The sequence below is a fragment of the Pleurodeles waltl genome, chromosome 10 (assembly GCF_031143425.1).
Source record: "Pleurodeles waltl isolate 20211129_DDA chromosome 10, aPleWal1.hap1.20221129, whole genome shotgun sequence".
NCBI lineage: Eukaryota > Metazoa > Chordata > Amphibia > Caudata > Salamandridae > Pleurodeles > Pleurodeles waltl.
Window position 1 is genome coordinate 966379314 of NC_090449.1, and position 27132 is coordinate 966406445.

A 27132-nucleotide genomic window follows, 5' to 3' on the forward strand; every position below is an offset into this window, starting at 1 on the left:
AGTAGGAGGAGCTGTAACTGGAGACAAACATGTGATGTCACATCACCATCACATGATGGACACGTTCGGCTAAATTTTATGACAGTTGTGAGATTGATCATCCAGGAACATGCAGCCTTGTCTGGCATTGGTTGTAAAATTGCTCTCACTTTCAGTTATTTGCCCTTGAGTCATAAAGAATGATTGCGGTAGTCTATGCTCTTGCTCTGCATCTTGGTCTACTCCTCCTAAAACATACCTTCTGTCCTTCTCCTTGTCTCTACAATCTCATTTGTTTTATAATCCACAGGCCTTCTTTTCTCCTGCATGAAAGGTGAAACCTCCATCCATAACATTCCTGCTTACCTTATTGACCAGTTCAGCTAGGCATCCACGATGGACATTCCAAGAAGGATGATGATGTACCACTCAATTTGGCATTTTCTATAAAGTATTATTTTTCTTTTAACAGTCCTCATCTATAGAGCTGTGTGGGTTCACTCCTCCATAATTTGTATTTTTCAAACCTAGTAGACATAACATAGCTTGTGTTTCTGTGGCAGGAGGACTGTTTGCAATTCATTTAACGGAACTGTGTCATTACTTCATTCCCTTCCACAGCAGATTTGTTGATGATGGTGTGCTACTCATCACTGTGATGAATATTGTTGCTGTGTCATGTTTGTCTTTGTCACATCTTTCCTCAACTCCCTCTTCCCATCCATTCATCAAACCCCTAACACTCTTCCCCCAGGCTGTGCGACATATTGAGGTGTGACTGATGAATTCAAACCATAAATGGATCACATGCCTGGTGGGGCAGATGTGGTGAAAGCAACACCAACTCACTGTGGGATCTTCTCTTACCTGAGCATTAACCCACAGCAGCCCCACTTATCCACCCATGCTTTATAGTCAAATATGTTACATAATTTGTCAACATCATCATTCAGGCCTTGTGTTGCTTACAAGCTTAGCGTTCTACTGTGCTGAGCCCACTCTGACTGAAGCAAGGATTTTGGAAGTTTAGTTTTAATTGTTTTTATAAATTAATTAAATAGCTCCCTGTTGCTCAGAAGTCACTACTGCTAGTTTTATAACATGTCTTCTTTGTGTCATGGTGGTAGTCTTGTCTCAGATTTTCATGATTTATGATATAAATAACCCACTAACTGTGTTTTTTCCCAATCTATTTGCCTGGGATGGATAATTCTTCTGATTAATACTACAGTTGGAGTTCACCTAGGTGGGAGTGGGACCTTGCCTGTAATGTCTTGTCTTCCCTGTTAGCATGCTAGCCTGCTTCTACTATCACCACCATTAAGAAGGCACCTTGGAAACCCTGCAAAGGTTTTGAAAGATTGAGAGAGGTAGCAACCATCACTTCAACTATTCAGGTAAGATTACTAAGGTGTGAAGTGTTCTAGTTTAGTTAGTAAATAGTAACTTCTACTGAAGACTAAGGAGCATATTTAACCACCTTAGCACCGCCATAGCATAATTTTTATGGCACCACGCCATACTTACAAAGTGGCGCAATGCATGCATTACGCCACTTTGTAACCCCTTGTACTACATTATGCCTGCGCTAGGCATAATGTATGCAATGGGGGCATTCCGGCTCTAAGTGGTCTGCAAAAATGAAGCAGGAAAATTTAAAGGTTTCACTGCATCATTTTTGGCACCCTTTTTGATGCCTGCTAAGGGCATTAAAATGACGCTCTCTTAGTAACCTATGGGCCTCCACTTTGCTGCACTAGCGTCAACATTTTTGACGCTAGTGTAGCAAAGCACCACAGTAGCATCAAAAATGTTGATGCTATTGTGCTAACATCCATAATGGTGTGCATATTAAAAATAGGACGCAACCATGGTGCCGTTAGGTGCCGGTAGGGGGGGCACAAGAAAAGTGGTGCATCAGAACTGATGCTCCACTTTTTCCTTAATATGGGCCTATATTTTTCTTATCTATAAAACTTGTCACCAGACCATATAGGTAAAGGCATATCCCCCAGTCATCAATACAGTAACAGAGGGTAGTAGGACATGGGTATAACTAACTGGCATATACACCTTGATAAGCGGCTTGGTGCTGCAAACGTTAACATCTTCAAGCAATAGGATGGACTATGGGACTCATTTTGAGTTTGGCGGATGGGGAAGCCCATCTGCCAAACTCCTGACAGTGCGTTGACTTCCCCACTGAAGTCATTATGAGTTTCCTGCTAGGTCTGTGGGTGGAAACCTGAGTTTCTGCCCGTTGGCTTAGCGGGAAACAGGCTACAGAATTGTCTCAGGGTTGTAATTGAGTCAGTGGCAATGCCGTAGCTAGCAAGGTGCAAAGCAGACAGCGAACATTGCAATTGTGCGATTGTGCTGTGCAGGGGGGGCCCAGCACTGCCCATGCCAAGGGGCCCCCTGCACCTGTTTTCCGACAGCCTTTTCATGGCGGTGTTCCCACTATGAAGAAGCTAGCAGATACCAAGGTCATAATCCCCAGGGCAGCGCTGCTTGCTAGGACCTCCACCGCCGCCAGGCCACCAGGATCCATGATCCTTGCAGTGCTGGCAGTTCCCTGGCATTCTAAGCACCAGAGTAGTAATGTGGTGGTTGGACCGACACATCAGTGGCGGTCCTGACTGCTACGGCGAGTGAGGCTGTCTCAAGGACCACCCCATAAGTAATGACACCCCAGTCTGAGTTGTTCCCACTCAGTTAATAGGATATTGTTTGGGTATAAGTAAAGTACAAAACCGTGCAAATAAATATTTATTTATATGGCAATGTCCAGGGGGAAAAGTCAATGTACATTTATGTGACTGTTCAGGCTGTCACTGGGTAAAGAGGAGGGGGCATCAATTGTGGATCCTTACTGCTGGTGGCACTGTGGATGGTGTGGCTGTAATGGAGGCACTGGTGGCTGGTGGGTTCTAGGGACAACAGTATGTGCCTCCATCGCCTCAATATTCAGCCTGGATGACCTCTATCCATTGGTGCCACACCCAAGCTGCTATCTCCTGCCAAGATGGTGGACCTGCAGGAATAGCTGTATCAAGAAAGGAAAAAAATATAAAGGACAAATTGTAAATAATGCTCAGTGCAAACACTTGTTTATATAGTGGCACAGTAGCAGAACATGTTGTTTAAAGTATGTCATAGTAAAAACTAAACAGATACTTTGTATATACAAAGACAAAAGAACCTCTCATTAATGAGTAAAGTATATATGCAGCATAAATAACAGTAGTCTATTCTTGTTGTGCGACATTAATTGAGGCATGCTAGCATCGGCCCTGGTACTCTCTGCAGTATGTAGCTGGAGCAGCTGTAATTAGCTATTTTCTTACTTTAATTCCAATGGTCTGGCCCTGCTCTTCACAGACTGCCTTTTCAATTCTACCCAGACTACAAACAGGTGTATGAATTATAATAATGCTATGTCACACATGCCACATATATAAACATAGATATCCTTTGTGCCATAAGTAGACACTGGAAAAAATGATGCACTGCAGTACGGGGAAGTGAGCAGGATAAATATTGTATTTGCCTTGCCCTCAACCGCAAAAAAATTTCAACAAATAAATTCACTTAGCAGTAAGGATGCAGTTACTATACTACAAGGTAAATTATAGGAATTAAGCTAGGTAAAGGTTTGCTATAGAATAGTGGGGTGTCACTGCTCATCATGTGCTCAGCTTTTGCTTAGTCAGTCACTGTAGTTGAGAAATGATGAAATGGAAACATTTGAACAGGCATACGTCTGTCATGGAAGACTTGAAATATAAATAAACTAATCACTTGGGCAGAAAAATGTGGCACATGCCATGAATGGATTTTTCAATTTTTGGAGAGGCTGGGACATAGCTTAGGAAAGAAATGAATAATGGAGCGAAGTGATGTATGAGGTGATTTAGAGGGCACTGGAAAACATACCTCATATTAGGTTTGAAAATGCATTGAAACCCCCATAATGATGCACTAACTGAAGCAGACACATATTGTATAACCAACACTTCAGTGCTGAATTGATCCATGATGCAGTTAGGACACGGGTGGCAAAATGTCATGGGGAGGGAGGTGATGATGATTGGTGGGATTGTCTACCTCACCTAACAAAACAGTATACTTAATTTGTTAGTAAGCAAGCTATGTGACTTACCACCACCACTTGTCCCCCCTACTGCTGGAAAACCTCCCCTCCAACCTCCTGGGCCTCTTTCATTACACTGGTGCTACTGCTGCTGGCACTGGTGGTTTGTGCAGCTAGAAAACATATTACACATTTTAGATATCAGATTTGGCACCAAAGTATTCATTATTATTTTTTAACAAAGCACACAGCAATACCTCACTAAATTTGGTTAGCATTTTTCTATCAAAACTATCACTTTAGTTAGAAAAGCCAGGTATTCAAGCCAATCAAAAACTTTAATAATGAAGCGACAGAGCGTGAATGACTCTGATCGATGGAAGTGCAATGAAGAGGTGAAATGGCAAATGAAGGACATATGGCCTTGGTTGGCAAATGCAATAGGATCTCATACTTTACAACATTGGGTGGTCCATGGCCATGACACTCTCTTGTTTTAACAGTTTGAGCAAGAAAATGTTTCCAATAATGGGGAGAGGTAAAATTTAGGGAAATAGTCACAGGACTTACTGGGGCCAGCAAAACCATTGGCTTTCCCCCTGCTGTAATGCCCTCTTGCACTTGCTGATGTAAGAAATAAAGACCATGAAATAACTAGATTAGTAGTACAGTTAATATCCCCAAAATATTTTGAGTGGCAGACCCGGTAGCATTGTACTTTTCTAAATCAGATCACCTATTGTACTATTCCCAATTTCCTAAACCTGAACCCTATTCCTAATTTCCTAAACCTAAGCTACATTTTGAAATACTAATACATTGTAACAAATTATCTTTGATTCTCCCCCCTTTTGATGGGCCAGCCCTGTGTCTCTTTTCAATGCTTACTAAACATCACTTGGAGACTGGGACTGCATGAGCTACATAAAGAAAGGAACAGAGAATGCTAACTCCTTGATATACTACTATCAGTATCTTAGTGACAGGAGAGAGGAGTCTGCATCACTTCTTAAATAATCAGCCCAAGCGAGCACTGATGTGAACAAGTAAGTAGCGGCTAGCACCTGGCTATCTCAAGCAGGATCAGATATTATTCATGTGGTAAACTTAACTTATCTATGAGTGTGAGCAGCATGGTATTTGGAAAATAAATTAGCATTTTTAATAATCGAAAAATAAAAATTACTCACCAAGCCCTGGAACCTTGACATCCAGCAAGTTGAGCAGGTCCAGTCTTTGATCTATTAGGACTGCCCAGCAGTTTGTAAGCTGTTGTGCACTGTGCTTCACCTCTGTGCTATAGCACACGTACCGGCACACTCTCACCGACAGCAGCCAATGCTCCCACAGGGTGTACCCTCTTCTAGGTCTACTATCTGCTACCAGCATGGAGGAGAGGTGATGCTGCACAAAACAACAAGCATAGCCACTTCTGCCTCTATAAAAATGGGGCAGTGCTTCACCACTGTACGGGCTGGCTGCCACATGGTGTGTGACTTGCATTTGCAGTTGCAGTCACATTGGTGCCGCTGCTTGATCCCTGTTCTGCTATATTGCTAGGTTAAAAACAAAGAAGTAGAACAAAATCAAAGCAGAAAGGAAGAACTAAAGGAACAAACGCAAGGAAGAAAATGAAAACAAAAAAGTACAAAAAGTAACAAAAAAGTACAAAAAGAAGATAAAAACATAAAATGCACACAAAAAAAGATACACACTGTTAAAAAGGGGGATGAATGAGTGAAATGGGGAGGATTGCCACAGATTGAGAGAAAGGTTCAGCACCATGCACAGAACACTGAAAGCAGGTAAAACAAAATGGCCACGCCCATATGCACTGTGTGTTGGCATTTGCACTGAATTCATTGCAGAACATGCTACTGGTCTGAAAAAGAACCACAAATGTGCAGACAGCCATTCTTCCACCCATTCACAGAGTTCCTTGGAAACTTGTGGAGATTTTTTGGAACTCTGACAATATCTGCAGAGCAAAACTCTGCAAATGTTCACACAACAGCAGCACCACCTTACGGTAGTTATGCAAAGAGTGTAGATGCTCATTGGGAAGCATGCTTATTCTAGTGTAATTCAAACTCTTGAAAGTTTCACAAGGTGCTATGCTGTTGATGGGATTAACCACCCCTCTATAATGTCTCATAATATTCAATACTGATTAAATGAATGTGTGTCCAGGAATGTGTTTATTAAACTATTTAAATACAGCACTGTTACTTTTTAAATCCATTAATACTCCTGTACACCAGATGGACTCCTGACACAGTGAGTGTAAGAGGTAATGAGATGTGACAGAGGGTAAAGAGATGTGAGTGACAGTGTAGTGCACTGATTTCCTTTAAATGAAATATGTGCTTTATAACACTCCCTGAAAAAAAAACATGTTTTGCAAACACTGGAAAACCATAGTTTTTATCTCTTTTTGCGAGTTAGATGCTGAATTAGCACTGATAATAACTGATTTGGAAGGGTTTGGAAAACATTGATAAAATGCAGCTGGAGTCCACAAAAAAGAAACACGTACATGACTCTATACCCTATAAATAAATTGTACTTTCATTTTCCCTTCTGTATGCCATCCCTCTTTGACATGACTCTCTTGCTTAATGACAATACTTGACATTAATAATTATAGCTGCATTTCACTGAAATAGAGGATATGCAGCTACATAGCTCTGGCTAGTCAAGAACATCTTAAAATTGATATAAAATCAGTCAGATCAAAACATCACCACTAATCTACTGCACATGGTCAACTGATGTTGCAATGCTAAAAATATCTCCTTTTGACAATATTACCTAAATATATGATGCTTATCTGTCCAGAGATTCTTAATGCCACTAGAGAGCAAAAGTGAGATCTGGGGATGATATCTGCTTCAGTCTTCATTAACTTTGAATGACTCACAGTGTTACAGAATATTCATACTCTTCTTGACAAAATGGTTCAGACAGCAATTATGATTTACTTTTTTAAGTGTATTTAAAAGGGGTAAACATTTGAAAAAGAAGGTTCCCCACATATTGCAAATTGAGCCTTAATCAAGAGACTATAGTCAAAACTAAAACATATAACTATGCAGTAGTATTATTAGAATTATAAGTATTGCAAAATGTCTATGTCTTTTAAAGCTTGCTACCATGATCATTTTTCTTTAATAATACTTGTTCGAAATTGTATATGATGCTACATATATAGTTTACACTAGATTATTCCAAATGAGAAAAACTGTAATATTTCATTTCTACTTTATATCACTTTGCAACATGACCATGTGTTATTGTCACACATGTCTTTTCAACATTAAAGTATAGGGACATAGAGAGTGTTTTTGAACATGCATTTCAAGCTTAACTACGTTAATATACATACCTCCTGAGGGGAGCTGACTCTTTGTTTGGAGAGATGGGCTGGCATGTGGAAATTTGTTACTAAATGACATGAAGAGATGTTGGCAGAAATCAATTGGTAAATCAGCTTCTAGGAAGGTTTTCATAAATAACTGGAACCCTTCAAAATCAATTGCCTAAAAATAAACATTAATCAGCTTAAAAAGCAAGAAGAACAGTGTGTGTATAAAGTAATCTAAATGCTTATTGAACTTTTATGTTGAAGTAACATTAAGGTAACAAAGACAAATCATGCAAATGTTAGTATTGCTAGTTTGTTGTGGATTTCATTCACAGAATCATATAAAAAATGTTATGCAAAATTGCACACATAAAGAGTTAGAACTTAAATACATCTGTCAATCTTCATTGTTAGTTACCTAATTACATTTATAATAAAACCTCTTACAGTTATTAGTCTTAATTATTTAAGACATAAATACAATACATTTGGACACAGTAACAGGATCTGGTTCAACCTCTTGATTTATAGCTTACTAAAAAGCCTGAAAAAGGAGGGACAGGACATTCACTCCTGTTTTTAGGATAAGGCAGCAGGGTGCAATAGAGAGCATTCATGCTGCATCCCAACACCTATGTCATGCCAGACAGCCATTCCCCTCTTTTCTGTCAAGTGAGGGACACATGATGTTCAGTTCTTTAAAGTCTAAATTTTTTACAACTTCTATATTTGTATTATAATTTCCATATTTTAAAATGTATATTGTTTTATTATAAGAAGGAACACATACCAATACTTAATCATAATAACAAATACTCTAGGTAGCCAATTCTCATTAAAATAAAAAAATAAAATGTGTCAAAAATATAAACCTTTGCACCAGCTTTAGAAGGTAGATCAAAATTGTTCTACGTATCGAAAACTAGCTGTGCTGTACAATGGCCTATTATTGACTTTCAGATAATAAGAGCACATAGTTTACCTAAAAAGCAGTATAATCTTTCAACTAATTAAGAATATAATGATGGAAATTAGAGATGTACTAATAAAGGTCCTAAGTAAATACCCAACCTCTCACTATTTCATATTTACAAATTTAGGCCTATTTTCATACTTTTTTGCGCCGCATTTGCGTCATTTTTTTTTGCAAAACGGTGCAAACTTACAAAATATAATTGTATTCTGTAAGCTTGCGCCACTTTTGCATCACAAAATGATGCAAATGCGGTGCACAAAAAGTATAAATATGGGCCTTAGTCTGTAAAATATTCTACATATTTACAGCAAATGCATGAGTCAAAAACAAATCCATATGTAGTATCTAAGATGCATAACATTCTAGAAAGTCATCCCTTATCTCCTTGTACCTATATTGTTTGTTTCTAAGCTCGTAAGTGATCCCTACTATAGGGGCCAGTTTACTTATCTCAGTAACAGCCTTCTATTGTGGCAGTTTCTGAGCACTTCTAATGTTTTAGGATCAATGTTTTACTTACTGATGCAGCTTTCATCTTTTATTTCTTGGCGTGATTTGCTCTTCATTTTCTAGTTGGTTAAATATGATTCAAAAAGATTTATTCCTTAACTTGTTCAATGCTTGACAGCATTTTTGTCCATAGTCCATTAACTACTGGGCATGTGAAAAATTGATGGCTAAGTGAAACTTTGACATTCTTACATTTTCTACAGCTACCATATGTAATCAATTTAATCTATACATTTACCCTATAAATGCAAGGAAGTCTGCACCTCTGTGTTACAACCTTTTTAAAGAAAATTGGCATTTGGTTGCTAGGGCACATGTACCTCTTTGGTCTCTGTGTTGCTATGTATTGGTGCAAACACTGCATCAGTATTTCATTGCAACCTGTCAGTAGATTGAAAAATATGGATACATTTCATATTAAGTTAAATGAGAATAAAATAATGAATAATAAAAAATATATTTAACTTCATTTAATATCCCTAAAGAAAAATCTCATATATTAAAATGTATTAAAATTATTGCATAGAATACTATCAATTATTTATCAAAAGCTTGAAATGTATTATAACTTTAATACTAAAATAACAATCAATCAAATAGCATTTATATATTTATGTTAAAACTTAAAACAATTATATTAATTTCAAAATTATTTCCTTTCCCTTATATGTATTTTTGTAACTTCCTTCCTCCATTTATTTCTGTGGAAATGTGTTTCAGTACCTGCATTATGTGTGGTGCTGTACATATTGTTTCTAACTGTTTTGTGACCTTTCTTGTGACAGTAACATGCCATATATGAATAACAATGAGCTTACTCCTGTGTGTGTTTTTTTTGTTTGGATGTTCTCTCTAACCCTCCTTTTTTGACAAAAACTTAGATATACGTGCGTGGAGGCATCTTCATTAGCGGCAGAGATCACCGCCTAGAAAAGATAGGAGAGCAAAAATTGCTGTACGTAGGTTTGTGAACTGCATTTTGTAGTACATGAGTAGTACTACAGTATTACTACTAAAAGTACTTCAAAAAGCTGTTTGTGAAAATAGCCACATATACTTTCGGATTCTGTATGGCCCAGCAAATCAATTGTGCAAGCCGGACTTCTTTTGCCCTGAAAGGCCAGTGAGTAGAACACTCTGAACCTGACATTTGTCACATTTTTAGCAACATTTTACAAAACACTGTAATTCCCTGCAGCCTCCATAAGCCCCAAAATTGTTCTACTGTGTCTTCTTACTGGAGGGGAAGAAGCTATATATGTTTTATCTGGAGCTTAATTTGTTAAAGAAGAATATGCTAGGTCCCACAATTGTTTTTTTTTTTTTTTTCCTTTTCTTTGGAGCCCACTCCTGGTGCAGCCAAATGTCAGAATTACCAAATGCCAAGCCTGACTCATGTCTCTTTTATCCACAACTATAGTCTTACAGTCCCTTTCCCTTTACTTCACACTTGTGGGATCGTTTTCATTCCTTATTTCTCCCTTCTATGGGCTAGGGAAGAGGAGGGCCATGCATGATACATTGGGATCAGTGGATTTTACAAATTTGGAAGTAAGCTGCAAGCAAAATTGTGGTTTAGGATTTCTGTCTTTTGATCACAGATATCACTGTGGGCTATGAGGAAATATATCACCATAAAAACATGTACACATCCTAAAGTTTCTTTTGCTGGGTGCCAGATCTCACACACCATGATTAGTTGGCAGGAGATCAAGTTTAACGAGGCAATTGTGAGACCTTCAATACTTTGCCTTAAAACATGGCTGAATCTTTCTGTCTTTTTCACACTGGAAGATATCCCTTCAAAAGCATGACAGTAACCTGTGTTCCAAAATGACTTCTTAGATGCGGTTATCAGACATCGGTATCTTTTCCAGGGTTTGAGCTGTGACCCGTTCACTAAACAGTAATGTATGATGGGAGATGTCTGCATTATTTGTGTGCAGGACCGACTCGCGCAATCTCTGTAAACTAAAGACAGAGGGTAATCCTGGCAATCCTGGAATCCCAACAATTTTTATTATCTAGAATTGCTTACAAATATATGTATCTATAAAAAGCATAATTCAGGGCATGGCAAAATGGTGGAGTAGCTAGACCTGACAAAGCACCAAGGAGCCCAGTGATTTCACATGCCTTATAGGCCGGCTTCAGGGCTTAGAGATGGTATACGTTGGCTTTGGCTGTGTTGGGTACACACCTGGAGTTAGTGCAGAGCACCGTGGTCTGGAGATTAAGACTTCTGGGGCCTACTGGTGGCCTGAACGATGGCTTCCTGCACTGTGGGTGGGCTCCACACAACTTTAGAATGTCTAATAGATGATTTAGGTGCCTCTGTCTAGCAGTATAAGGCAGCTGGAGGATGGTGAAACACTGCAGCCTAAAGGAGAAGGCTGCTGGGACACAGTGGCAGCTTGAACAATGGCTTCTTGAGTAGTGGATGAGGTTTGCCTTGTGGTAGGAGTTAGAGGAGATGGTTGGAGTTCCCTGGGCCAGTGGTTAGAGACAGCATGCTGAAGAGATTTAGCATAGAAACCTTGTGAGACAGGCCCCTGGACTCCAGAGGTGACAGGTTGGTAGTTACCCGCTCTGCAGGTGGGCCCTGCTTGGTCCTGTGCCCACTGGAGGAACTTTACAGTACTGTACTGTCAGTGGGTGACACCTGTGGAATGTGTGAACTGATATCTTGGCTGTTTGTGAACAGGTTTTATGGTCTGGTGGGACACTTCTGACTGATATTCTCTCTGCTATTACCACAAATATCACCTTCAGCAAGTCCAAATGAATATAATCGTCCATATCTTGCAAAACAGTAGGACAACTTCTCTTTACAGGTTTAAATTTCCCCGATTGTCAAATGTGGGATGCTTTTTTAGTTACCTGATTCGCTTATGGAGGACACCGTTAATGTGGTGCCCGGCCTGTTTTGTGTCCCAGTCTGTCCCTGTCTGTGTCAGTATCTGAGTGGACCCTCCTATCTTCAAGTAACCCAGAACCAGGGCTAAGCCAGTGAAAGAAAGACTCGGGTGGCTCCATGTGTACTGTTAAGGTGCAGGGCAAGACACTGTTGAGGGGCTGCTTCTGGGCTGCAGTGAATGAAACGGAGAGCCAGAAAACAAGAAATCCACTCAAGATGTACTTGCCTCTCTGATCCCCCTATGATTATACTGAACTTACGGTAGCAAGACCACTGGAGCGCCCTAGGCCTTCCGATTACTTTTCTTCCACCACTCTGGAGATCACTAGGACTTTTTTAATGAATGTGCTCATATGATACTTTATTGTGTTGATTCTGGCTACATTTTTCTGAGAAATTGATGGCACTGGACTATCAGTCAAGAAAACTGTAAAGCTTCAATTTTTCAATTTACTAATATGAGCAGAGCTTTTTATTTTCCTGCAGGTATGGACGAGGGGAGTTTGTTGTTATTGAGGAGCATAATGTCGGGTCATATGTTATTTTGCTATCATGCTGATCCCCAGAGAGTCTGATCCCTAAAATGTAATGTAACGGTCAAATAGAGAACTTAAGAGCTTCTGCAAATGGCTAATATTGTCTCATCTAATGTTCCAATTATTTTACCAATAAAAACTGTACCCTACTTCTACAGGTGGGCCTATTGAATGGAACAGAAACAAACCAACCTTGCAAAGATGGAAGACCATATTAACACTTTATTAATTTCAAAGTAACATTTTTATGGTAGAAGTTTGGGAACACGAGATGGGAACTCTGGCTGGTGGGAGTTTTGGTGCTCCCCAAAAAATCCAGAACTTTCCCTCACAGAAATATGAGAAAATCCCTTTTTAACCAATGTTTAGTTGTGTAGAGTTCTTTGTAATAGTAGTGACATCCTCACACGCCACATCACCCAGGTACTGAACAACCTCAGGCTCAGAAATGGGTTTCAGTGCATCAAGGAATAGAAAGGGACTGTTAGTGTTTTTAGAGGCCAAGAAAAAATAAACAGCATCTGGACTGGGGCACAAATGTGTGTGTCTGTTTTCCTACAAGAGCCTGCACACTGTTTACATTTTTCCTGAGGATGAGAATAAACACAAGCAACACTTAGGCTGGAGCACACATCTCTGTGGGTAAACTCAAACAGCATTTGAGCTCCTTGCTGAGGTGTTGGCCTTTGGGTGTTCACACCCCAGCAAAGGTCTGGCTCTTCTGTGTATTATTTATTATTCAAACAAAAACATTGCTACACCAATTAACTGTGTGCCTGTGTTACACAAAGGATTCAACCACTTTGGATTTATTTAGACTAAAGAAAATACAAATAGCATCTGCCTCCTTGATGAAGCACAGGCATATATTATTTTCTTCTCCCAACAGTTCTGTTGGATAGGAGAGCAGAGGGAGATGAAAGTGCTCTCTGAAACTGATTTTGAAACTGCTGATGCGTTTTGTTACGAAAATGAATAAAACATACATAAGGGGGGCAGGGTAAACACATCCTGACCCCAAAGGACATGTGGAGGTCCCAAATGGATCCCCCTTGATTGGCTGTGTACAAGATGGACAACATGCTGTGGCAGCCAATACAGGATTTTGAGACATAGTCCCCACTGAAATGAATTGTAAATCAAGCCTGTTTATTAAGGACACAAAAACGAACATTTATAAAGGATGATAATATATTTAAATCACAATATAAATCATTTGTTGGTGGCACTTACACTAGGTTTAGGAGTAGTGGTATATTCTAGGGTGATTTTACCTTGTGTAAAATTCTGATCCTCACTTGGGCTTGGTGAACTATGTTCAAGAGGAAACTGTTTTCTCCTATGAATTATCATCGAGATTATGGAATGTGCTCCAGAAGTCTGACATAGTGAGGTAAACATATACTTCCAACAGAAGCAGCAGCAGCCTGTCAGTTGATTCCCCAATGTTCTACCGCAGCCTACCAAAGTGTTTTAATGGACAACTGGAGTGCTAACATTCATATTTATGACAGATGTGTGGAATACCTAAAGCCATCCTGATTTAATCAAAGCTGTTCAACCTAAAACATTTGTTTTAGAAACTATCAAAACAAGGAGGTTTTTTTGTTATAGAAATAATGCTTAGTGCTGTAGAAAGTGTAGAATCCTCAAATATCTTCCTAATTCATTTCAGTGAAACAATTCTGACATGCAGAGTGACACATGTACTTTCCACAGCAGCAGTAACTATCCAGTTAACTCTCTGATGATCAATTGCAGTTTTACCACATTGTTCTAATGAGCAACTAAAGTGCTAACTTTCCATATTTATGGCAAAATGGGTCAAAATGTGGAGCACATGAACCCTATCTTGATTGAATTAAGGATGTAAAACTGAAAGAATTCCCTATAGAGGAGACTGCAACAAATGAAGAAATGATGAGTAAAATGAACAAAATAAACACCCCACAAAAAAGAGCTCAGATATAGCCCAAATATCACCCAAATGTAGTCCAAATATAGTCCAACAATAGAAGTGTGCAAAGCATTAAATTAACACTTGCAACAAATAATCAAGTGATCAACTGAATAAAATACATAAAAATAGCAGCTAGTTTATAAGCTATTCAACACTATTTGAGAAATCAAAAAAAATAGTCTTATTTTCAGCTTTTCTAGAGCCCTAACCATAATTTCTATTAGAAAAAGAATCCACTTATTTTGTTTTTTTTGTAAAGGAAATACTTTAGGTTTTACAGTTTTGATTCCATCAATATAATTTCAGGAGTGCCACACTTTTATCTTAAATATAGAATGTGAGTTGTCTAGTTGTTCATTAACACACTTTGGGAAAAGCACTGTGGTAAGAAGGCGACATGGACTTGGACAAAAGAGGGAAAGGGAAGGAACAGAGACAAATGCATTAAACAGACCACATTGAGCAGAAGGGAGTGGCAGTGACAGCACAGTGGCTCAAGCAGCGCAGTGGAAAGAGGCATTGCAGAGCAACAGACCATGGAGGGCAGTGGAAAGAGAGGCATGGTTTTGTGGCCTTTTATAGCAGCCCAGCAATGCAGGACAGGCAAGAGAGGGTGTGGCTGCACAACAAACTATAGATGGCATAATGGAATGCAGTGGCAGCATAATGGATTGTGGAGGGCAGGTAGGAATGAGGTAGGAGGATGGACTCAGACAATGGATGGCAGGAGATCAGTGGCAGGGGCAGCAATCAGATCACACGGGTCAGGTGGCAAGAGCTGTGGCAGCACAATAGACAATACAGGGCTGGCAGGAGGGCAGTGGCAGCAAAATGGACTAAGGAGGGCCAGAGGGATGAGGCTGCAGTATATCTGCACAATAAAGGGGAAAGTGAAGTAAGTAGTAGGGGTAGCAAGCTTACTATGCAGGGCTGGTGCGTGGGGCAATGACAGCACAACAGATCCTAGAGAGCGAGAAAGAAAGGGCAGAGACATGCATGCAGACAATGGAGGGAAGAAGGGAGGGAAGCAAGAGCAGCAAACTGACAACACAAGGCAACCCGGAGGGGCACTGGTAGCACAAGAGACCATGGAAGGCTGGACAGAGGGTATATGGACATACCAACATACCATGGATGGTATGAGGGAGGGGATAGAGACACATACTCGGACAATGGAGGGGAGGATGAAGGGGCAGGGGCAACAAGCTGACCATGAAGGATAGATAGGAGGGAAAGTGGAAGCACAATGAAACATGGAGAGCAACAGGGAGTGTTAGTCAATTGCCCATGAAGGAAAGGAGGAGGTGAGTAGGGGAACAGACTAAGAAAATGTAGTGTGGGGAAGGATGAGGGAAGCAAGCTGATCACACAGGGGCAGTGACAGCACAATAGACCATACAGAGCACTTGGGAGAGGCAGGGGCAGCACAGTGGACCATGGAGAGACACATAGGGGGTCATTCCGACCCTGGCGGTCCATGACCGCCAGGGCCGGGGACCACGGAAGCACCGCCAACAGGCTGGCGGTGCTTCCAGGGCCATTCTGACCGCGGCGGTAAAGCCGCGGTCAGAAAAGGGGAACCGGCGGTTTCCTGCCGGTTTTCCCCTGGCCCAGGGATCAGGATGGCGGGAACGGGTGTCGTGGGGCCCCTGGGGGCCCCTGCACTGCCCATGCCACTGGCATGGGCAGTGCAGGGGCCCCCTAACAGGGCCCCATAAAGATTTTCACTGTCTGCTTTGCAGACAGTGAAAATCGTGACGGGTGCCACTGCACCCGTCGCACCCCTGCAACTCCGCCGGCTCCATTCGGAGCCGGCTTCCTTGTTGCATGGTCTTTCCCGCTGGGCCGGCGGGCGCCCTTTTGGCGGTCGCCCGCTGGCCCAGCGGGAAAGTCGGAATGACCCTCGCGGTCTTTTGACCGCGGAGTGGTCTTCCGACGGGGTTACTTTGGCAGGCAGCCTCCGCCGCCCGCCAAAGTCGGAATGACCCCCATAGACTCTAGAGTGCAGGGGCAAGTGTAGCAAGCTGACCTGCCAGGGCAACCATGAGGGGCACTGACAGCAAGAAGGATCATGGAGGGCAGTAGGGAGGGGGCAGGGGCCCATACATGGACAATAGCAGGCAGTGGGAAAGAGACTGGACCAGCAAATTAACTACACAGAGCAGGCAGGAGTGGCAGTGAAAGCATAAAGCACCAGAGATGGCAATAGGGAGGGGATAGGGGCACACACATGGTCAATGGAGGAAAGGCAGGAAGTGGTCAGAGGCAGTTGCAGCAATCTGACCAATCTGACCTTGCTGGGCAGGTGAGAGGGGCAGTAGCACCAAAAAAGACCACATATGGCAGGTAGGAGGGTTAATGTCAAGAGGAAGGGGTCATGGGTGTCCAAAAAGAACCTCCCTGCGGGAAAGAGAGGGTAAGGGCGGTACTCAGACAACAGAACTGAATGAAGGGGATGGTGCAGGGACAGTAACAGACCATGGAGGTCAGGCAGCAAGCAAACCACGGAGGGCAGGAGGTGGGATTAAGGCAAGCAGATGGAGAATGGAGGGCAAGCAGGAGAAGTGGCAATGGAGAACAAACTGCAGTGGGTTGGTCATCTTTGGAAACCATGTTTTGTGAATAGTCAAAAGTCAGATATGGTAATATGCTCTTCCCTAATAATTAAAAAAACACCAAGAAATTAACAGAAAAAACAATAATTAATGCGGCATTACAGGCAGATATGGCAATACGAGCTTAGTACACAATAAAATAACCATGGACATTTACTGAAAAAAACAAAGGTTAAAGTGATATTATAGGTAGATGCTAAAATGAGTTAAAACCTTATGCTTAAAAACCAGAACAGCTACTGAAATGCACCAGTTATAGTTTAGGAAGATAACTAATTTGTACCCCTGCAATGCACTGCATTTAACATATTCATATCATATATTACATTACACATGACATGTTAAATTACATCATTGATGAAATCACTGATGACACCTCAAATTACATTATTGATAACATTGTAGCTTTTTAGTTCAAAATTAAGATAGCAATGCTCTATTTAAAAAAAGAGTAGTTTTAGAACATTAAAGAACCTTTAGTGTAGATATTATTTTCTCTCCATGATTCAAGTATTCCATTGCCACAAAAAGATAATCCCACACTGCCCCTTCAAAGTCTTTCTCTGCATCTTTGTTTTCAACAAATCCAGGCTTATCATATATATATGGACTAGATTAATCACCTGATCTCAAAATGTAAAGCTATCTTGTCCCCCCTATGAAGGCAGTGTGATTGGTGCTAATCAGTTGGATATTTAGACCTTCCCTCCTCTAGTTACAAATTCTAAAAAATATTTTAACAGTAACATAAGTTAATGATATGGGTATAGTTAGAGTTATAAAAGAGATCCATACCTGGTTTACTAATTAAAAGAATGACTGACTTTATATTTGTCTCCACATTTCTTTCTGTTTTTACTCTAATTATATAACCTTGCAATATTTAGTATCAAGCTATTATTAAAGGTGTTTTAAAAGATGCCTAGCAATCCATCAGAGCCAAGAGTTCTCTAGACATTGAGGGCCTCATTCCGACCCTGGCGGTCATAGACCGCCAGGGTGGAGGCCGGAGGTAGCACCGCCAAGAGGCTGGCGGTGCTACATGGGCAATTCTGACCGCGGCGGTAAAGCCGCGGTCAGAAAAGGGCAACCGGCGGTTTCCCGCCGGTTTACCCCTGCCCAAGGGAATCCTCCATGGCGGCGCTGCTTGCAGCGCCGCCATGGGGATTCCGACCCCCTTCCCGCCATCCTGTTCCTGGCGGTTGTTACCGCCGGGAACAGGATGGTGGGAACGGGTGTCGTGGGGCCCCTGGGGGCCTCTGCACTGCCCATGCCACTGGCATGGGCACTGCAGGGGCCCCCTAACAGGGCCCCATTAAGATTTTCAGTGTCTGCCTTGCCGGCTTCATTGTTGAAGGGGCTTTCCCGCTGGGCCGGCGGGCGGCCTTCTGGCGGTCGCCCGCCGGCCCAGCGGAAAAGTCGGAATCACCGTCGTGGTCTGTTGACCGCGGAGCGGTCTTCCGACTGGGTTACTTTGCCGGGCGGCCTCCGCCGCCCGCCAAAGTCGGAATGACCCCCTGAATCTTTATATAACCTTTATAGCCTTTAAAGCTATTCTTAAGTTATGCCTCAGGTTATTTATTTCCATTGAAGATAGGTGGGGGCATAACATTTCCCATACATTGCCTCACTTATGTAATACCTGTTTCTCTTTTCCCATGCACGTGATTCCATTCTTGTAAAGACCAAATTATGTCTCAACTCTGCACTAAGATATCACAAACTTTGTGAACATTGAAAAATTACAAAGTTGTAGCTGGCAGCATAATACTTCACACTCTTGTATCATTCTGCATAACTACTTATAGATGGAAAGAAGGGTGACCAAGTTGCAATCAGGTCACCACATTTAGTTGTCTTTCAGAAAAATTGTATTTACAAATCATGGCCTCCACGCCTTTGCAATCTGCTGTAGGATTATAAACTTGATATACTTTCAATAGGTGCTTTCCAAATGTGTGAAGCATTTCTTCAAAGATGACTACTTTAAATCATTTTTATTGTATTAGGTACAAAATATGGAATGTATTATCCAATTTCACTACTTTTCAGTCACCATATTTTCTTGTCACACTATGACTTTTTCAGGACTGAAATAAAACAGTTCTACATATGTCTCTTAATTTTACTTTGTATACCCATGCTCATGTTTTGATTAAAACCCCTTTATGATTTTCAGTTTCACAACACTCCTTTGTACAATATTAAAACCAGTTACTTCATCTTTCTTTTGCTTCTGAGACAGTTATATATACATTGCATACCATGCGGAGTCAGTTGTTTTCTTTTATGAAAATAGCACCTGTTAATCAATAACCTGCAGTCAGTGTGAGCGTACCTCCAAATGACACAGTTTACACTAATTTGCTTACAAGTATTCAGAGAATAACCAACTAAGACACAAATTATCCTTTTGTGAATAGAGTGCCAAAGTTCAACTCTGTTAGGCCTAGAACAATGTAAAATGCCTCTGTATTACTTCCTTTATGTTTTCCACTATGTTCATAAAATTATCTTACAATTTGAACCTCATTGTTAATTGCAATGTCTTCAGTCTACTTCATTTGTATTCCTAATGCTGAAACAAAAAAAAAAACAGTCCTTCTTACTTGCTAGAAATCACTATTTTCTTTCATTTTATTGGTATAATTCACAAGTTTATATTGTGTGAACATTACGGGGGTCATTCTGACCCCGGCGGTCAGAGACCGCCTGGGCCAGGGTCGGCGGGAGCACCGCCGACAGACCGGCGGTGCCCCACAGGGCATTCTGACCGCGGCGGTTCGGCCGCGGTCAGATGCGGGAAACCGGCGGTCTCCCGCCGGTTTCCCGCTGCCCTGCAGAATCCTCCATGGCGGCGGAGTGCGCTCCGCCGCCATGGGGATTCTGACAACCCCTACCGCCATCCTGTTCCTGGCGGGTCTCCCGCCAGGACAGGATGGCGGTAGGGGGTGCCGCGGGGCCCCTGGGGGCCCCTGCAGTGCCCATGCCAATGGCATGGGCACTGCAGGGGCCCCCGTAAGAGGGCCCCACAAAGTATTTCAGTGTCTGCTTTGCACTGCACCCGTCGCACCTTCCCACTACGCCGGCTCAATTCTGAGCCGGCGTCCTCGTGGGAAGGTTGATTTGCCCTGGGCTGGCGGGCGGCCTTTTGGCGGCCGCCCGCCAGCCCAGGGCAAATCCTAAAATACCCTCAGCGGTCTTTCGACCGCGGAGCGGTATTTTGGTGGGGGAAGTCTGGCGGGCGGCCTCCGCCGCCCGCCGGACTTAGAATCACCCCCTACATGTTCAATCTCAGAAATATATGTAAGTGTGCTTACTTATTATCTTTTCTTTGGCATTGTCTGGCATTGTCTAAAAAGACAGACCATCAGACCTATCAGTGATTGCATATTACAAATTCCATTTATTAGCCTTGTTTATTTGTTTTTATCTTTTTAAATGACTTTGTATAAATATGGCCTTACCATTAAAGAAAAGACAGTGTGTATGTGTGCTTGGCATACAATGTCATCAACATGTTCAACTCTTTTATATACATTAGCTGTGGATGATATTGCATTTATGTCACACTTATTGTATCCTACTTTACGATTTGCTCTAACAACATCTTGAAGTGTGAATACTTTTGTTGCTATACAAGTTCCATCAGCTGCATGCACAACATTAACTTGTTGTTTTTTACAATTTTCACATTACTTACCTCTTGGTGTTCAATTCACACTACCAAAACATAAAACTATTTGTAGCATAATGCAAGCACCATCACGCTTCTGAAGGCAGACTCTTTCTATTTCCCACCAAGTATCCTATCCAAATTAGAGTTCAACATCAAGCTAGTTGTGCAATTAAAAACTTCATTTGTTCTGCTCTTAAGGTATATAGCCACGTGTATAAATATAATCACGTTATGTGTAATATATACATTACACATAATGTTGCAACTCCTTTATGTCCCTATATATACAAATTCAAAGTTTATTTCATTTCTCTAAACTTACTGAACCGATTTAAACCAAATAAAAAGGGCTATTTCTGGACCAAGAGCTACCTTTCTGCCAAATTTGGTGTAATTCCACCCAGTAGTTTTGCCAGTATCGCTGTTCAAAATAGTCATGGTTATATTTATAGCAACATAGTTATAGCCAAGTTAAATATACACTTTTCCTATGGAAACTAAGTTCTAACTATAAATGTAACTTTAACTAGAACTAGAACTATAATATAGTTTGGTCCTAACTATAAATATAATAATAATAATATAGTTATGGTTAGGACCTAGTTTCCACAGGAAAAGCATTTTTTAACTTGGCTATAACTATGTTACAATTTTGGCACTATTCCATAACTATAATTATTTGGAGATAGGGATTTGAGTCAAAACCTATGCATTGTTTAAAGAGAACACCCATGTACCTCCCATGGACCACTTCTTTGAGGCAAAATACTGTCACTTTGCAATATTTTGGTCCACTTGGTCAACTTGGCAATGTAAATCCTGATTTGCATCGGAATAATAATGCAAATTTAAAAGTTACAATGCACACACTGTAGTGTATCAGTGTGTACACTGGATCATTGCCACCTAAAATGTGCCAGGACTAAGGAGGAGAAAAAAAGCACTCTATTTTAGGACCTGGATTTGAGCTAAGGTGTTATTCATTGCCCCTGATAATAACAATACCAACAGGTTACATTATTTATGGGGTGCAATAAATAGAACCTATTACAAGTTCTTGGAGAATACCATGGATTTTGGTGTTCAATGCACCAAAATCTGCATGATATGGTAAATGCCATATATTTTCTCCTGCTGACAAAAGTTAACGAAATGTTGGGATATTTAATGCATCCAATATGTTTTGAATGTGTTAAATAAAACCAAACTCACAATTCCATCCTGTTTGTAAACAGAGGTTTACACAGGCCACAGAACTTAATGAGCTACTCGTAATTAGGCTCTTAGTAGATATGGCACTGTATTTTACTTTCCCTTTGATACAACACTGCACAGCAATTTTGTATCACCTTTAATAATTTTCCTCTGATTTTTTAACTCGAATTTTGAAGTAAAGGTAATCAGCCTCTCAGAGTAATGCCCAGTTACAATTTTCAGCCTTGCATGGATAGTGAATTTTGACTTTCCAAAATGTGAGTCCAAAGATAAAATCTTGGACAGAGGCGAGGTGGAAATCTCTTTTACCTGCAAAACATCTTCAGCAGTCATTTTATCCAGCTTAGTTCCACTCAGAGTTTTTGGCACCCAAACAAAAGGCTTTAATGGGAGTCGAGTGACAACATATCTGATTTTGATGGACCACGGCCATGGATCATGTACCACTATAAAATTAGGACTTGCATTTCAGAGACTGGGGGCCTCATTTACAACTTCTTGGCATAAGGCAGATCCAAAAGGCTTCTTGCTGTGCTGCCCTGTGTCAAAAGGAAATGGCAGGAATGTGCCATATTAATGAAATATGGAACACTCCTGTCCTTTGTGCCTGCACACATATTGGTGCCTACCACTAATGCAGGCACTATTGCACAGTGGTGTAGGCACAATTGTTTTTGTGCAGGAAAGAGCACCTTTCTGCACCAAAACATTCAATGGAGGCATTTTCCTCTTTCTGGGAGTACAAAGAGGAAAAACAAGGAGAAATAAAGTTATTGCTCCTTTCTACACCTCCTCTGGGGAGGTGCACAGTTTTGACACATTACCAGATCCTTGTAAATATTCAAATGTATCAAAACCCATGGGTGTTGCATGGGAAACCCATTGCAAAATCCAGGCAATGCCCCCTTGACACAGAGTAAGGCAAGGCAGCACTCTGTACTGCCTTGCCTTACTCAATATCTGTGAGGCCATGCAAAGCCACGCAGGGTGGCTTTGCGCCATCTCATAGATATGATTGAGAGGCCTGCGCCACCAGAGTGTCCTAAAAGGTAATGCTCCGGCGGCGCAAGCTTCTTGTAAATGAGGCCCTAAAACTGAAGATGAAAATTTTGGCTAAGACAACCCTCGGAGTATAGCCAACATCCACTGCATTGTGGTTGGCCTGAAATGGTGTCTAGCTCCCAGTCAATCATGAACTGTTCGTGCTTAGCTATTTGTAGATGTTTAATGATCTTGGTTTCTCTCAGCCCATGGAAAGTTTTTGTATTCCTCTAACTTAATCTAAAAAGATTGTATTGTGTTGTGTCCTTTATTTCAAAATTGTTGGCACTGCTTGAACTTACATGCACTGCTCCGGGGAGTGTTTCAAGGAACATTTTCTTGACCTTATCAAATTGCATTTATCATGTTGGAATGGGCCTTCTAACTAAAATCATTAACCCGATTTCTGATAACTTATTTGTGCAACGAAGAAATGAACAACAGTTACTCTCTTTTCATGATTGCAAAAATTGTGCTCAATTTAATTTTGATGGAAACACATAACACTTGGGAGGACTGGCAATGTGGCTAGTGAATATCTATTTCTTCACCTACTATATCCTGTTTTGAGACCATTGCTCAGTTTAACATCACATGGCTCTTCAGAGTTTGCTTTGTCCACAAGTACCCTTTGACACATCATTAGTCCACATCCCCACCAGCTACTTCTACAGAGATGCCATGAAAACTGTGTGAATTGGAATTATAATAATGGCTAAATATAAAAAAAAAATTGAGTGGGAAATTTCTATGAATATTCAGAAATGCTGCACATTTTAATCACTCAAATGTGCAACTTGCCTATGCACAGCATTTTGCAGTAGCAAAAAAAGTTTCTCAATACTGAAACACAAATATTTCTGATTAGCTAGAATGCAAGCAGGTGAAGCATAGTGCATGTGTGGTTAATAAATAATAACACAAAATTAAAATTCTTACTTGCTTTAGAATATCTTGTTTCTGGTTATCACAGAGGGAAAGAAAAAACATAACAGTAATTAATACAACATTTTCTAGTTTTAGGTCAAAAGACACATTTCATTAAAAATCCCATTATCAACAGAGATTGGAATACTGAATTGTGCAAATCACAAACATGGTTTAGGGCAAACAAATTTACTGTTGGGTTAGATTCTGGCTACAGGTAGCCCCTGGGGCTTAAGAAGTGACTAGATAATGTAGCAATGTTTAATCACGAACGTTGCAACAGATCCAAAAGGATCAATTAACTTTTGTGAGATACCTAAAATTATTTTAATTGAATCTAAGATGAGTTTCTTATACATGAAAAGCTATGTGGTACACTACATCTTCTTGTTCTCACAGCATTATAAGTACTCTATAATCTTAGAAAGACTTTAAATATAAGCATACTTCAGTGGCTGATTGACAAAGATAACCTACACTATTGAATAATTTACAATTTGAGAAGGTTTGCTGCTTTTTTTTTCTATTGAAAAAATCGGAGTGTAAATTTATTTCAAAAGCGTAACTTACTTGCTTACATCAAATTAAACGGCTGGGGTAAATTCACAAACTGCATTTTGTGGTAGACTTTGTAGAACAGCAATAGTACTACAAACATACTACAAAATACTATTCGCAAACTACATTTTGTAGTACGTTTTGTAGTGCTACCAAGCCTACTACAAAATGTATTGGGCTATTCTCAAAAGTAACTTATGTTTTTGTGTGATTTGCACACGTAATTTACTCCTACACTTCTGAGTAACTTTACTTCTTTTGGCTAGTCACAAAATCTGAGTGATAATTTACTCCAACTCTTATAAAGTATTTCAAAGTGTAATTTACCTTTTAGACTAGCCCCTGCAGTTTGTCAGTAGACTCAACACACTACTAAAGTTGCTTGGGTCTCCCCCCTGCACGGGATGCGCAGTAGCCCAGCCCAGCAGTTGTTTTCCAAGGAATGCAGTGAGAGGGGCAGCCCATGATCATCACACTATCCAGTGTACCTTTCATCTTCATCACGCTACTTAAGGTGCTTGGGACTCCCGCTGCTTGGGACGTGCTTTAGCCAGAAGTTATTTTCCAAGGAGTGAGGTGAGAGGGGCAGCCCGTGATTATTTTCACAGTACAAGTTCTAGTGTGCCTTTCATCTTCATCACAGTACTAAAGGCGCTTGGGGCTCTTGCTGCGTGGGACACGCTTGAGCCCAGCAGTTGTTTTCCAAGGAGTGCAGTGAGAGGGGTGGTACATGATTATTATCACACTACAAGATCCAGTGTGCCTTTCATCATCATCACGCTACTAAAGGTGTTTGGGATTCCCGCTGCACGGGACACACATGGCACCTGCCCGACCAGGGCAAGACGGGCCTGTCTTAGCCCACCATAGACCAGCAAAGGCCAGGCTGGGCCTTCCGTCTTTACTCTGCAAGCTGGATCTACAAGTAACCAGGCAACCAAATGGTTCTGGAATATTAAGACCCCTGTTTAAAGCCTTAAAGGTACTGCGTAACCTTTTGCTCACTTGTCATTGTTCTTCCACTTTGGGCAGTTTTACATTCTCTGCATTAGCATGGTTATTTTGCTTCTGTTTGGATATTAGTACCTTTTAAAACATGGAGAAGAGGAAGTTAGCTGGTGAGGGCTTTCATCTAACAGACATAAACAGGCAACATCTATGACTGATAACTTTTTGTTTAGGGCTGTTGATGTTATCACAAACAAATTAAAGCTGGTAGAAAGAAGGCTTTCTATTATGGTGGAGAACTGGGTCACTTTGTTTTCTATGTCAAAGGTACAAATTGGAAACCCACAAACTGTGGATTTGCAAGGCAATGCTGCAGCTTCTTTTGACAGTTCCTCTACTTGCCATCTGAGGGTACCAACTCTGCATCTCAATGAGGCCATAGCAGATTTTAATGTGAAAGCTTTGGGAGAAGTGGGCATAGTTTGGACCCCTATGGAGAATGTTGATCTATCTAAAAATGTAGTGGATGTCCCAATCATTCCCTTGGCACCAGGGAAACTGGAAGCGTAGAAGGTGTGCAGATAGCACAAAAACAACCATTGATAAGCAATCAACGCCAGGGGATAGGAGGCATGCTAAAGTTGTGACTTCGCCAAAATCTACTGGGGACTCGTGTTTGGAAAGATAGCTGTTGCCTGCTTGGTGATTTATTGGATTTTAAGCTGGGCCCAGTACTTACACTTCTACATCCACAGAGACAGAGCTCCAAGGTTTGAAAAAACTCCAGAGACCCACCAGCTTTACCTGCTCCTGCTCTATCTGTTACTAGATCTCGGGGGAATTACAAAGAGAGGGGGCTGATATAAAAGGTGCTGCAAAGATCATCTCAAATAATGAGTCAATAATTGCCCCTGTTGAGGTTGGAAGTCACTCCATGGATAATATGGCTAGGTTGTCATATGACATTCAAGGGATTCAGTCTCAAGGGCCGTCCCTGTTGGCAAAATCAGCAAGACCGGCAGGTCTGGAGAAGGAAATTAATAAGTTTCCAGTGATACATCTCCCACCGCAGCGTTCTCATTTGTTGTCGTTTTGGCAAATGTCCCGCCCTAGTTGATAATATGGTCGAGTCAACTCAGGCCCTAATAAATAAGGTGGCTCTCTGGCTTTCATATAATTTGTTGGGCCAGTGGGATTTAACGCAGGAGATAATTATGGCACCGCAGGTGGGAGGAATTGGTCCCTTACCTCAAGTAACCCCAGGAGATAAAATTGTCATTCATTTTCACAATCCTAGATTGGAGGGGGCCGATTCCCGCCAGAGTAAGAGCAGGAGGGGTGAAACAAAGTAAGATAAGATTTCTACCACACGGCTTCTTTTATTGTCAACTGAATCAGGCATGGTGGAATAAACCTTTTAACGATCCCCATCCTCAGGTGGCTCTTGAAGGAGGTAAAGATATGTACACTCTGATTGGAAATAGATTTAGGGCCTCAGTGCGAGTCAGGCGGTCTTGAGACCACCAGCCTCATGATGGTGGTCAAGACCGTGCTGCTGTGGCAGTCCCAACGCCACATTAAGAACCCGGCAGTCAGACCACCAGGGTTCTGCAGTCTCCACTGGAATCGGTGATCCTGACAAGTTGATGGCAGTTGGAGGTCACAATCAGCCAGGGCAGTGCTGCATGCAAAGCCGCCCTGCTGATTATGACCTTGTTCTCAACCAGCCTCTTCATGGTGGTTTTACCACTATGAAAAGGCTGGTGGAGAACAGATGCAGGGGGCCACAGGGGGACCCCTGCCGGTGGCAACCA

At 41.3% G+C, this 27132-nt stretch overlaps 1 protein-coding gene across 2 annotated transcripts in view; it reads right to left on the reverse strand.

The window, feature by feature from the left end:
• Window positions 1-27132, reverse strand: part of DGKB (diacylglycerol kinase beta) — a 2237541-nt gene that overhangs the window by 1808940 nt on the left and 401469 nt on the right. Inside the window, exons 4-5 of one of the 2 annotated variants that reach the window (XM_069211795.1) lie at window positions 23825-23845; window positions 7458-7611 (exon numbers count right to left, since the gene is read on the reverse strand). In XM_069211795.1, coding sequence (XP_069067896.1) covers window positions 7458-7611; window positions 23825-23845 — 175 coding nt within the window. The remainder of the gene's footprint in view (window positions 1-7457; window positions 7612-23824; window positions 23846-27132) is intronic. The other variant, XM_069211796.1, reaches the window with a different exon arrangement.